The sequence below is a fragment of the Vidua macroura genome, chromosome 16 (genome assembly GCF_024509145.1).
Source record: "Vidua macroura isolate BioBank_ID:100142 chromosome 16, ASM2450914v1, whole genome shotgun sequence".
In the NCBI taxonomy this organism is placed as follows: domain Eukaryota; kingdom Metazoa; phylum Chordata; class Aves; order Passeriformes; family Viduidae; genus Vidua; species Vidua macroura.
This window is the reverse complement of record NC_071586.1, coordinates 783,436-796,394: the sequence shown is the minus strand read 5'-3', so window position 1 is coordinate 796,394 and position 12,959 is coordinate 783,436. Positions and strand designations below refer to the sequence as shown.

General features: G+C 47.7%; 1 protein-coding gene across 3 annotated transcripts in view; it reads left to right on the top strand.

The window, feature by feature from the left end:
• TBC1D24 (TBC1 domain family member 24) overlaps window positions 1-6,991 on the top strand; it is a 36,897-nt gene extending 29,906 nt beyond the window's left edge. For 2 of the 3 annotated variants that reach the window (XM_053991915.1, XM_053991914.1), the window contains exons 7-8: window positions 1,093-1,327; window positions 2,991-6,991. In XM_053991915.1, coding sequence (XP_053847890.1) covers window positions 1,093-1,327; window positions 2,991-3,145 — 390 coding nt within the window. In that variant the 3' untranslated portion in view covers window positions 3,146-6,991. The remainder of the gene's footprint in view (window positions 1-1,092; window positions 1,328-2,990) is intronic. The other variant, XM_053991916.1, reaches the window with a different exon arrangement.
• Window positions 6,992-12,959: the final 5,968 nt, after the last annotated feature.

Sequence of the window (12,959 nt, the reverse complement as noted above, 5' to 3'; positions counted from 1 at the left end):
TGGTCAGTTCATCACCTGAGATTTTCTTCCACTACTCAGGGAGAGGGGTCCTTCCCCTGCAATGCCATGGGGTCCCTCCCACAGGATACAGTTCTCCGTGAACTTCTCCAGTGTGGTTCCAATCTCACAAGCAGCAGCTCCCTGCGACCTGCTGCAACATGAGCCCCTCCCACAGGCAAACAGTCCTCCCCAAACTGCTGCAGTGTGGGTCACTCTTCCACGGGGTGCAGTCCTCCAAGGACAGGCTGCTCCAAGGAAGCAAGGGCCCCCTCTCTCCACTGGGTCTCCAAAGGGCTCACAGCCTTCTCCAGTACCCACCTGCTCTGGCATGGGCACCTCCCGCACAGGCTGCGGGTGGATCTCTGCATGCTCCGTGGATCCCCATGGGCTACAGGGGCACAGCTGTTTCACTATGGTCATCACTACAGCCTGCAGAGGAATCTTGGCTCTGGCTCCTGGAGCACCTCCTCCCCCTCCTTCGTTATCACAGAGGCTTTACCACCATTTCTAACTGGCCCAGCCTTGGCCAGCAGCATGTCCATCTTCAGAGCCATCAGGGATTGGCTCTGCCGGGCATGGTGGAAACTTCCAGCAGCTTCTCACAGAAGCCACCTCTGTGGCCTCCCCACTATCAAGAACCAGGTTGTGCAAAACTGACACAGATAGTCACTCTACCCCTTCCCTGGGCAGCCTGTGCCAGTGCCTGACAACCGTTTCAGTGCATAAATTTTCACAATATCCAATCTAAACCTTCCCAGGCACAACTTGAGGCCATTTCCTCTTGTCTATCACTTGTTAACTGGGAGCAGAGTCTTACCCCAACTGGCTCCACCTTCCTTTTATGCAGTTGTAGAGAAAGGTGATCTAGAGATGAGAGATGTAATAAGGTAACTCGGAGGTTATTGCATCATTATAACCACCTAAAAAGCAAAGGAATAAAGGATAACATCTGGCCTAAAAGAAAGGTTGAGCTAAGCTTTACTGCTGACTGTGCAGATGGAGACTGAGGTGCTGGAATGTTCTTTTCTGAGCAGAACTCTGTGTAATGTGCGTACACTAACGTCAGCTCTACCTTTCTCTGCCTCTCTGCAGCTGCAGCCAGAAGTGGAACGCTACGAGTGGGTGATCATAAAACACCCAGAACTAGCCTCAGCTGGATCAGAGACAGAAAACCATGCCCAACCAGCTTCCAGCACCCTTTCCTCCAGCAGCATCCCCTCAGACCCTTCAGATCGCCTTTCTCCCTTCTTAGCAGCTAGGCACTTCAACTTGCCTTCCAAAACAGCATCCATGTTCATGGCTGGCAGCAGCGAGTGCATCATTGTAGGTGAGTCTGTGTGAGAATTTGAGCACAGATCCTACCCCATCTCTTCCTGTCCACCTTGGTACATGGTAAATACCTGACCCCTTTATCTATTTCATTATCACCACAGGTAGAGATAAAATTGCCCAAAACCTGACATCATTTCTCAACCAAAATTTTCCGTGAGAAAACCTGCATACAAGCATTTTAGAGAAGAGAGTAACTCATGGCTTTAAGTATAGCCATTCCTTCATACTGCCTAATTCATGCTGAGAAGTAGTTCTCAAAAAAGAGCTTACTTTGCTTCAAGGCTTTTGAAACACAGAGTAAGCTATAAAATATGTTAATTTTCCAGGAACTTTATTAGATCTGTGGTGCTGCTGACTTTGGCAAAAATCTGCTTAGTAAGGTTGTCACTTAAATGGGATTTACGAGGAACAGATCTAAAATCGTAGTTGTCATTTTCCCAAAAGTCTCTACTTGACACTTGTTAGGAGAGCAACTGGCCTATAATTTGCTCTGTAATGTCAAGTGTTGGCTGATTTCCCACTTGGCAGCATGTGCTCTAATAATAAAATCATGGAATTGTTTAGGTTGGAAAAGCCCTCTAAGACCATCGAGTCCAGCCATTACCCCAGCACTGCCAAGGCCACCACTAACCCATGTCCCCAGGTGCCACACATTAAGAAACCAAACATGGTTTCTTAACACTTCCAGGGATGGTGACTCTACCACTGCCCTGGGTAGCCTGTTCCAATACCTAACTATCCTTTCAGTGCAGAAATTTTCCCAATAATCCAACCTAAATCTTCACTAGTGGTTGAGGCATTTTCCTCTTGTCCTATCACTTGATCCTTGGGAGCAGAGCCCAACCCTCATCATGTTCCACCCTCCTTTCAGGGAGGTGTAGAGTGTGATGTGTCCCACCACCTCTTTCTACCAGCTTTAGGTAAGGCAGTCACTTATATTTACCGTATGCTACACTATGGGTGGTAATAAGAGAGATACAGGCTTGGGTAGTAGATACATAGAAGAGAGTGTTGTACACAGCTTCAGCTGTTGACCAGAATTCCCACCCTTTTGAATCTTCAGATGGCTTTAGTAACTGTTTTTTGATGGTTGCCCAATAAGCAATAGGGAATCTTACTTTTTGTTCTCCTAACACATTTGTGTCTAACTTTATTTCACTTCTCTGCATTTTCTGACTGAAAGCTCTGTGAACCTTGACGTAGATCCACAGATAACCAAAATGCTTTCAACTCTTACATGGTTTATAATTATTTTGAAGACCAAGCCAGTGCTGTTACTTACTGATCTTGTTTCTCTCCCAGCTTCGGTTTTTGACTGCTAACAGAATTATTTGGTTTTCCTTTACTGGAGAAAAATTTGCAGTTGTAGCTTCCAATATCCTCCAGCACTGAAATACAAATCTTAAATGCGGGTAGTTTTTGTTCTTGCTGAGTTGCATTACTTTTCTTTATTATTATTGCAAGAAATCATCCAGTTCTGATATTATCGTTCAAAACCTATACATCTGATCCTATACTGTTACATCTGAAGACAGCAAGCGGACATTGCTGAGAGCTTCCAGTTGTTCCCCATGGGAAAAGCACTAAAGTCTTTGTACAGCTGTTTCCCATGCCAAGGAATGCAGAGATATCCTCACCCTATCTTTTTCTCTTCCCAGGAGGTGGTGATGGCCAGGCTCTGTACCTCGATGCAGATCTGAACCATGGGAGAACCAGCCACTGCAACACTTTCAATAACCAGCCACTGTGTTCTGAAAGCTTCCAGATATCCATCCTGGAGGTGTGGGGCTTCAGGGACACCATGAATGGTTGATGTGACTATCATTAATCAGCTAGTTTTTCAGTTGTCCAAGGTAAATTCCAATACAGGAGCTAAGTTAGAACATCCTTTCTGCTGGGCTTAGTGCTGTGCATCATTCCTAAGTGGTGCACTTGGATGCAGGCCTAGTTGTTTACTCTTATTTTATTTAAGACAGGTCAAGGTGAAGTAATGTATCTGGTTAACTGTTTTTCCCTTTACCTCTAGAGATCTGTATTCAGGGACTGTTGGTAAAAATGAAAATGTGATGAGTTCAGAGCCATTCTAGATGGATACAGGTCCGAATCATGGGATAGATTTGAGTCCACAGTTCCTCAGAGGCACAGCCCTGGCTGAGCTCTGCTGCAGAGCTCTGAGCCACTGGCACCAGTACCTGGCCTGAGCCAGGAATATCAGATGTCTCCTCACAGGGAACACTGGTGACCTCAGATCTGACTTAGAACAGTAGTTCATAAAATCACTGCCCTCCTATGAGCAGACATTGTACAGACGAATCAGTACCATTAAGTTATGAAGCTCTTCATTCACACCAGAACCATGATTGCTGACCTTCTTATACCAAAACCTTTGACATGTTCCAATTGCATATGTTAGAGCAGTCTGCCTCTGAGAAAGGCATCCAGGCTGGACAGTGATATCTTCAAGTCTTGATTTTGTTTATATTCCTATTTCATATCAGTATGATGACTTCAGAGTGACTCCCTGTGTCAGACAGCTGAAAGCCAGAGAGTATCTGCAGTGCTCAGAAATGTTCCTTTCCTCATCTTTCTTGGGAGATGAAATGAAGCTTTAAATCTGAAAATAATTGTGCTGATATCCCTGTGTGTTTGGGGAATTAGACCTGATTATGACGGGAGCTTAATTCTCTCCCCTCAAGTAAAGAAAGGAAGGCAGGAGGCAAATCTTGGAGTGAATGGGTTTCCCAGGAGAACTAGAGGCAGCACTTATTCCAAATGTCTTCCCAGTGATGAGATCCCTCCTGAGAAGCTAACAGTTTTCTTCCTGTATATTCTGGTAGGGTTTGGGTTATGAAAAGAGGCTTTGCTCGTTCTTGAGCATTCCTACATTCCCTGCAGGCATGCCCTGTGGCATGTAATGTCTGGAGGGAATTCCCCAGAGTCTTTATCCAAAAAGGGCACTGTCTGTTGTGGAAATTCTCCCACATGAAGCACAAATGCATAAACATCAGTGAGTAGTCTGGAGCATACAACAGGATGCTCAGAGCTTCGGTGAGTAACTCACTAGTAAGATTTATCACAACGAGGAAAATGAAGGGAAAGAGAAATTGCTGACTTTCTAAACAGTTCAATCTGAACAATTGCTGTAGAATGGGATTGCTACTTAATGGTATTCCTACTTAAGCTTGAAGTTCATTAAAAGAAAAAAACTAAATGAACAATGTTAAAAGCTGGGCTGGACAGAGTCACATTCATATTCTGAGGTCTGAAGTGAGTTTTTGGTCATGTTGGCTTGTCCAACTTGCCAGCCATGACAGTACCTCATGGCTTGGGAAAGAGTTGCCTCTTGCAGAGTATGTGAATAAACTTGGCAAATATAAGATTTGCTTTTTAAGATGCCATTTTGAATTTTTGTCAAAATAACTCTTTGAAAAATTAGCCTTTGTGCAGAACAGTTTAAGTCTTTTGCACCATTTGTATTTGCAATTGGATTCTTTCACCCTGTCTGAGAGTCAGCATTGGGCCTCCCTTTCTCCTTCCCACACAGTGAGTTCTTCCCAGTTGTCTTTTCACAAGTTTACCATAAGCTTCAGTGAACTGCAAGAGGTAATTCAGTTACACTGATATATTTTGATGTGGAAGAACTCAGTCATATCTGGCTTTTTGCAAACACTAACTGATGCTGCCTTCTATTTTTCCAAGCCACCTATGTCTCTTTGCCCTTGCAGGTATCCCACAAGCTTCTTCAGACAAAAGAAATCACTCAAAAAGTATAGGTTCTGCTTAGTGTAGATGGGATTTCTATTTGGTCTGCATCTCCTCTTTTGAGCTTGTCTGAGGAGGTGCCCTTGGGAACAAAAAACAACTCAAAAACACAATAGTATTAATTTCCAGCTTGTTGTCAGAAATTCCCTGGAGCTGTGTGATGGTAGGATTTGTGGGAGTGTAATGTTCTACTCCAAATGAATACATTTTATCTGCAAAAACTTGGCTGCATCTGGCAGTGTGATGGGATTTTCTCACTCCCATCCCTGCTGGGTGCAACTAAGTCAATACTTTGTCTTAAGCCATATCTAAGAAACATTCCTCAGAAACATGTTCCTTTTCCTACTTTGTTCGTGGTGCACAGTAATTTGGGTGTTTAGAATCTGAAATAACTTTTGGTTCCTCAGAAACTCATCAGAGGATATCAATGTGAGAATCCAAGGAGGAGCAGTACTGGATGTCAGGCATGGGACTGGTTTGGCTTGATGAAGTACTGCCCTGCCACAGCCACCCTGTGTGGTTCACACAGCCACGGTCTGTGTGGTTCGACCTGGAATAGCCTGGATGAGCAAGAAGCTGCAGTAATCCAGGGAGAGCAGTTCTACAGTGCTGCAGCAACACAATCCTTGTGTTCAGTAAAAATGGATATTCCTTGTCATGTGCAAGTCCTCATTCATCATTCCTGTTGTGGTTGTGAGACACCTTAGAAGAACGGCGTTTTGACTTGGTTATCTTTCCAGTAGCAGAGAGGCATTTTCTATGCAGTTAATGGTTGTTACTGACCAACTGTATGTGTAAGTTCAAACCCTTTGTTTCATGCAAAACTCTTGAGGCCACAGGCTGGTTTTGAAGACAATGACTACAATGGACACCTTATCAGAAAGTGGAGTTATCTCAAGTACTCCCGCCATCAAGTGCTTTAGTCGGTTGTTACTTGCAGCTCTGAACACCTGTTTGAAGTAGGCTGTAATCCCTGTTTGTGATCCTGCTGGCAGCACTAAGAGTGCTGGAGTTACGGGATGGGCTTGGGCTGGGAGCTGTGGTCTGGGCATTGGTCACCACAGTTCTGTGAGAGCATCTGTGCTTTCCTGAAAAGCTGCTTTTTGCTTTGTGATATTCCTTGAAGGCAGAAAACATTAGAAACTCCTGACATCAGAAACCTGACTTCACTGTAAATGGCAACCAAACTGTTTGCAGGCCATGGGAACTGTATCCAGCTGCAGCCAGGCTGGACAGACTTCACTGCACCTGAGCTGTCCTTCCTGCAGCTCCTGCACTTTGGCACACTCCTTTTTCTGATGAAGCACATTAATCAACCTCCTGTTAATGGGGGCAAAGCAACAAAGGGAAGGGGAAAATTCTCATTTCCTCTCTGATGACATATCTGAAGTCAAAATTGAATGAGGGCCAGTACTGTTCTTTGAAGAGTTAAACCATGCCAATAGAGATCTGTGGTGAGCCACAAGGTGTGACATGTGCAGATCCATGAACTGCTCTTCATGTGTGTGTATTGAAATTGTGTACCTTTGTCTTTAGAAATTCATCCTCATTTTTGGTGGAGCATGATCTCCTCTCCCCATGGGGACACTGATGCCACAGTCAGGAGCTGACCCACAACTGTGGCACTGCGAGAGCTCGGCTCTTGCCAGTGGCACCGAGTCAGGCTGTTGGGTACAGTCAAGGCGTGGGCACCTGGCTGTTTTGCAGCTCTCTGTCATGGATTTCAGACTATTCATAGTCAGAATGAATGTGAGTACTATTTGGGGTGATGTTTTCTTCAGATGAGTGGTGATGTGCTGCTGCGTTGGTTTTCTACCCTATCTTGGAATCACTGCCCTACATCAATGATGGTTTTGTCGCTGTGCAGAATCTTGGGTATTAAAAGTATTTGACTGTGGAGGCTGCTGGCTTTGTCCTTTATTCTTGTCTTTTCCTTCCTGTAGGGCTCATAGCAAAAGGCACCCTGAAACTGAGAGAAACCCTGGAGCATGTGTTCTCTGACAGAGCTCTCACTGCAGTGAGGTGGTTACATGGTTCCTGATCATTTCAGATCTCACAAGTCTTCCCTTGAGATCAGGTGTCAAACTGATTCTGAAGTCTCTAGAGAGCGAATTCTGACATAAGCCTTCTTCCCTTTGCAGGGCCAGGGAGCATGGTTTGCCCCAGCCCAGCCCCAGTTGAAAGTGGAGGTTAGGGGTGTCTTTTGGCCACCAGCACCTGTAAGTTGCAATCAGACCCTGCAGTGACCAAGGACGTAAATTAAAAAAGTAGAATTCCACAAAATTTGGGGGTTTAAACAAACTGCTGTCAGGCCAAAGGGATTTGGGTATTTCCCCTCAAAATAGTCCCACTCCTCTATATCCACCTCATACACAAATCTGGCCACCTTATGCTACTGTACATTTCCAAGAGCAGAGCTGTGTGTTAAGGCAATGCAGTGTGGAAAAGGGATTGCTGAGCTGGCAGAAACAGTTCCCAGATGATTAATTCTCCAGCCAGCTCTGCACTACCAGGAGGTTTGCTGCACAGGAAGCCTGTGGCCACTAGAGGTTCCTCTCAGCCTGATCCTGTGCCTCCATCGCCAGTAAATCTATCCTTGCAATCTAAGAGGGCTTTCTTCCCATGGTTTCCAAAGGTGACCTGAGTCTTAAATACCATAAATCAGAATTTTACAACTCCCTTGAAGTCTGTAAACTTAATAATGAAGGTGCTTAGTAGCAGGAAGATGTGAGGGATAGTAAGGAGCTGAGCAGTGCAGGCAGCTGTTTTGGGACCTTGCAGCTGCTGTAAACCCAGTGACTGAGACCTGAGAGGGAATTTGCTTGATTGCATCAGGCAGCATAAGCTTGGTGTCCTGCCTAGAAAGCACGGTGGTGGGAAGGTCCTGGATGATGTCTCAGGGTTGGTAGCAGCTACAGGAGCCTGAACTGGAAAAGGAAGGCTGTGCTGTGTCTTGCTGTGCTGCTGCAGTGTGAGAAGAGCCTGATGTTTGCCAGTTGTGCTTTTTTTTTTTCTGGAATTTCTGTACAGGCTTTTGTGTAAATGTCTCAGAGACACTTGCTTCCTTGAGAGATGTTTTATAACAAGCTGTGGCACAACATTGCCTGTAGCAGCAAATTATAGGGTTTTCTGCATTTTCAAGCCCCTCACTGGGTGTTTCCAGCTCTGCCCTGCTGTTGTCCTTCCCAAGCACTGCTTTGGGCTGCAGAACCTGTGCCTGAACCTCTGGGAAGGTCGTGGCTCCACTCCTTGTCTGTAGCCTGGTGATATAGGCTGCTGCTGACTGATTTCAGACCCTACAAACAGCTTTTGGGTGGAGCTGGGTACAGACTTCAGCTGGGGAAAAGTGGAGCGTGTTTGTTGCTGCTTTGCAAACCTGCAGATGGCTGCTGCTGGGCAAGGGTAGATAAGGCACCAGGACTGTTGGCACTGTCCTGAACCCGGGGATGTGCCTCCCATTGCTGACACAGCTTCAGTCCATGGCCTCATGTTGAGTCACCTTCCTTTCCATGGTTCAATGTCCTCCAGAATTATGGCTGTGCCCTCCACATGTCATTGACTGAAGGATTTCTGACTGGACTCGTCCTGCTTAATCCCTCAGCCATGAGATGAAGGAGGCAGGTCTGGAATCCCACGGGGAAAACTGCAAGCCCAGCAAGCCAGTGATCAGTAGCTCATCCTCCCAGCCTGCGTGATGCTGGATCCTGTGTCCCATAAATGACTGGGAGTACACATTTTTGATCCATAAGCATTCCAGAGCAGCACCATCATTGGCTGCACCAGCTCAGCAGCCCAGCTGGCTGCAGCCAGAACTCTCCCACTGGCAGTGGCTGGGGCACAGTCTGTTCCTCTTCCTTAAACATCCTCTTCATGCTGAAATCCTCCTCCTTTAACTTCTCCGGGTTTATGCAAAGACCCACTTTTGCTTCCTCACTCTCTGAAGATCTTGGCTGTGCCGCAGGGAGCCAATCCCTCTACTAAAACATTTTTTTTTCCTTTTGCATCCTTACCTCCTGCAGGGGTCTGAGTACGCCATGCTTGGCACACTCAGCTTGATGGTGCTCTGAATTGGAGCCCAAGAAATACCACAACTCAAACAAGGCTGGCTGCTCACTGTGAGACCTGCAGAGCAACAACTTGTCCAGTTTTGTTCAAGGGAGATTTAGGGCTGAAACTCTACCAACTCTCACTGGTGAGCTGGGTCTAGGTGTACATCTAGGCCAGTATCTTATCCATGGACTTCCTGCATGGCAAATCACACCTGCCTGAGGATAGCCCTGCCAGCTCCAGCAGCACAAAGCCAGTGACTGTACAGCTCCTGCTGAGCTGTGATGCCCTACAGTCTGGGTTCTGGCAGCCAGCTGGCACAAGGGGTACATCTGCATCAGTCCTTGGCACCCCCAGGGCATTGCCACAAGCAGCTGTGTCTCTGTACTGCAGCACACCGCAGCCACCCACGCCCCTCCGCTGGACAATGGGATAACCCTTGGGCACATGCAACAGTGGAACTCAGCTTCCTTGCTGCCTCCGCAGCAAAAATGCTGCAAGACTTCCTCATGGCCCCATTCAAACCAAGTTATTGGGGAAAGAGACAGCAATGTCTCAGAGATCTGAATTTCCCCAGGTTTGGCTGCCTGTTTCACAGAACCAGACAGTGAACTCCAGCACTGCTTCCCACAGGGAAGGGCTGTGGTGGGGCTGGAGCCCTGCTGGGGAGCAGAATCCCGCCCCCAGTTACCTACCCTTTAGACAAAGCCAGAGGAAAATGGATTTCAGGAGATCCACAGCTCACAGAAATACTTGTGGATGCTTCTGTAAGGATCTGCCTAACGAACAGCCATAACCTTTATCTCAAGTTCATTAGGCTTTTCTTGCACTCCAGAACACCAGCCACAGCTCCCGCAGGATACTGTGCTCTTGTGGGGTGAAGTATTTCCCAGAGTCATGGCTTTCCTTGCAGCCCACCAAGGGTTGTGCCCCAAGGTTGACTCCAGCTAGGAAACTGAACTCAGCAGTTCAGCTGAGTTCAACTTAAGGACTGCAGAGCCATAGCTCCCAGAATTCCTCAGGGTATGGGTCTCCTCAGGATGGCTTTCTTCCCTAATGAGCAATAACAGACTCATGAACAGATTTTTGAAATTGCAGAAGTGGAAACCACAGGAGGAATAACTGGCTCACTGAGGAAATCTTATTCTTCAGACAGAGGCTTGGGGTAGAGGCAGGGGTAAGTTAGGTCTTTCAGAGGAAGTGTGGGAGCACCTCTCCAGACCAGCTGCCTGCCTTGTGCTCAACCCTCTGACAGTGTTGGAGACGCCTCCAGCTCAGATCAGTCTCTTGGGGAGCGTTTCTAGCCCGTATTTAGGAGGGAAATGTGCTACTCCTCTGGTTGGTGGGAGCAGATGTTTGCTCCAGCCTATTCCCTGGGTCAGAGCAACCTCCAGCTGGGTCAGATCCAGTCACAGCTCCTGGGCTGTCCTGAGAGCTGTTTGCAGAGAAGAGGGTCCAGAGCTGCCCAAAGGAGGAAGGGCAGGCTCTTGTCCCATAAACCCACACAAACACACACCAGGCAGAAGCTTTTGGCCTGCTTTGCTCAGGACCTTTGCCTTGGTCCATCCCTCAGGCAGCCGGAGACTGCTTGCCGACGCTGGATCTGTGTTTCCTTGTACACGCAACAAGGGTACATTCCAGTAAGCTCCAGCACTGCCTTTATGCTGGTTTTCTCAGGCAGGGGATGTTTTTAGGAGTTTAATATTTAATCTGCACCCTAATGAAGAGGCGAACTTGTAGAGGTTACAAAAGCCTGGGAGATGGCTGCTCAAGGTCCTCATCCTTCCCAGGTTCTGTGTGCCTCCACCTGGGAGGTTTTCAGAAGGGCAGTGATGTGAAATCCAGGGATGTGAATCTGTGTGAAAAGCCACTTGCCAGGAATCATGAAAGGCATATGATGAATATACCCCTCCAGGCAGGAGAGCTGCACTGGAAGCACATGGAAGAGGGGAAAACGGGGAAGTTTTGAATTTCTCAGCAGTTTTGTGCAGGAACACACTGCTCTGGGCGGGAGCAGCCATGTCCAACAGTGAGCTCTTGTGGCCCTAGGCACTGCCACAGCAATGCCAGTTCCCCCGGTCACACCAAGGCTGTGGGACCAGCTCTGTTCCTCCTTATGCATGGGATCAGAGTCTCCCTTTTCCCAAGGCTGCAGCAATGGGGATTATCCAACAGGTCCCACTTGATGCCTGAAGCCAGCTACTGTCCCCTGTGGAGCAGCCCTGCCCTGGCCCCAAACAACCCTGGTGCTCTCCAAAGGACCTTGTCCTGAGCCCATCCTCCCTACTGCTGGTCCCTCACCATCGCCAAAACAACCACGATGGATCTGTCATGAAAGCCCTTGGGGGCCAAGAATCCCTATATCCCAATCCCAAATGTTCCCTACTGCCCTTCCTGCAGGCTGTGCCATCCCCAGGGCTGCCTGGTGAGATCCAGCACATCGAGCTGCCACCTCCCACCCAGCAGCCCCAGCCTGCAGCTCTGAGCCTGCAGCTCCCAGTGAGACGCAGAGATTCCCATCCAAGGGCTGCTGCAGCACTTGGAAGTTTTCCTTCAAGCATGGAAATGGGGAGGGAGGGCTGGACCACAAGGATGAGAAGTGCCCAAGGAACAAGTAGTAGCTGGGGTGAGCCAGTGCCTCAGCAGATATTACTAATACACATGTACAGGCTGAATGTGAATACATATGTATTCTGAAATAACGAACTATTCCTGAGCTCAGCTTCCCCTTGTGATCCTGACTGTGTCAGCTGATGGGAAAAAATCTCTGTGTGGAAGAAACGGCTGTTCCTTGAAAAGGCCTGGGACTGTGCAGGCCATCCCTCGCCTCTGGGCTCAGTCAGCCTGGAGCCAGCTGTGTGTGAGGGATGGGTGAGGACAGAGCCTTGTGTATCCTGGAGGGAAGATGGAAGAGGGATCAAACCGAGATTTGGTTGAAATGTTTGGCTGGGTGGAGGCTCCCTGTCCTGATCTTAGATATGGGGCTGCAATCTAAACACAGTCCCCCTGAGTTGAAGGGAGGTGTCCTCCCTTTCCCAGCATACACCAAGGGTGTCCAGCTGCTTACTCACTCCAGGGAGAGGAGAGTGTTTGGAAGGAGAGAATCCAGTGCAGGACCAGGCTGTGAGGACATCATGGGGCTGCACTCATCCCAGTTGTCTCCAGTTTCCATCAGGGCTGGTGTTTCTCCCTTTCCCAAAAGGAGTCACAAAGCTGGTTTTTATGCCCACTGTAAAACCTCTTGTTTTTTTAAACCCCTGAAGCAGTGCTGGAAAACACAGTGCTTGATTGTCACTTTTATTGTTCCCTGGGCTTCGTGCCATGTCTGTCCTTACCTCTGGCTTTCTGAACAATGCCTGAACTTTCTCAACTAAAAAATAAAATATATAAAATCAACTTCTTTTAATCTGTTCAACATATGCTGCCCTTTAATTTCTGTGCTGTACTTAGGGGATATGGTAGAAAGAGGAACCAATTGTTTTCATATATCCCCCACATCTTTCCACTGAATGTCCTCTCTCTCTTCCCCTTTTCTGAGCCAACATTCCTGTATGATCTTTTGTCATCTGCAAACGCTCTTGCCCTTTTCATCTGCAGCCACTGAACTTTGCCATCTTGGCTATGTCATCTCCAAAACTCAGTGATTAGTGCAGCCACTAATCTGTCCCAGCAAGGAGCCCAAACTGAAGCTGTCTCTGCAGTAAGCAGTGCCTGCAGAGCCTGTGACAGCTGCCTGTGGTCAACAGTGGCCAGTGACACCTGGCCTGTACCACCTGTGGTGTGGCCACAGGCCCAGGGCAGTGACTGTCCCCTGTGCT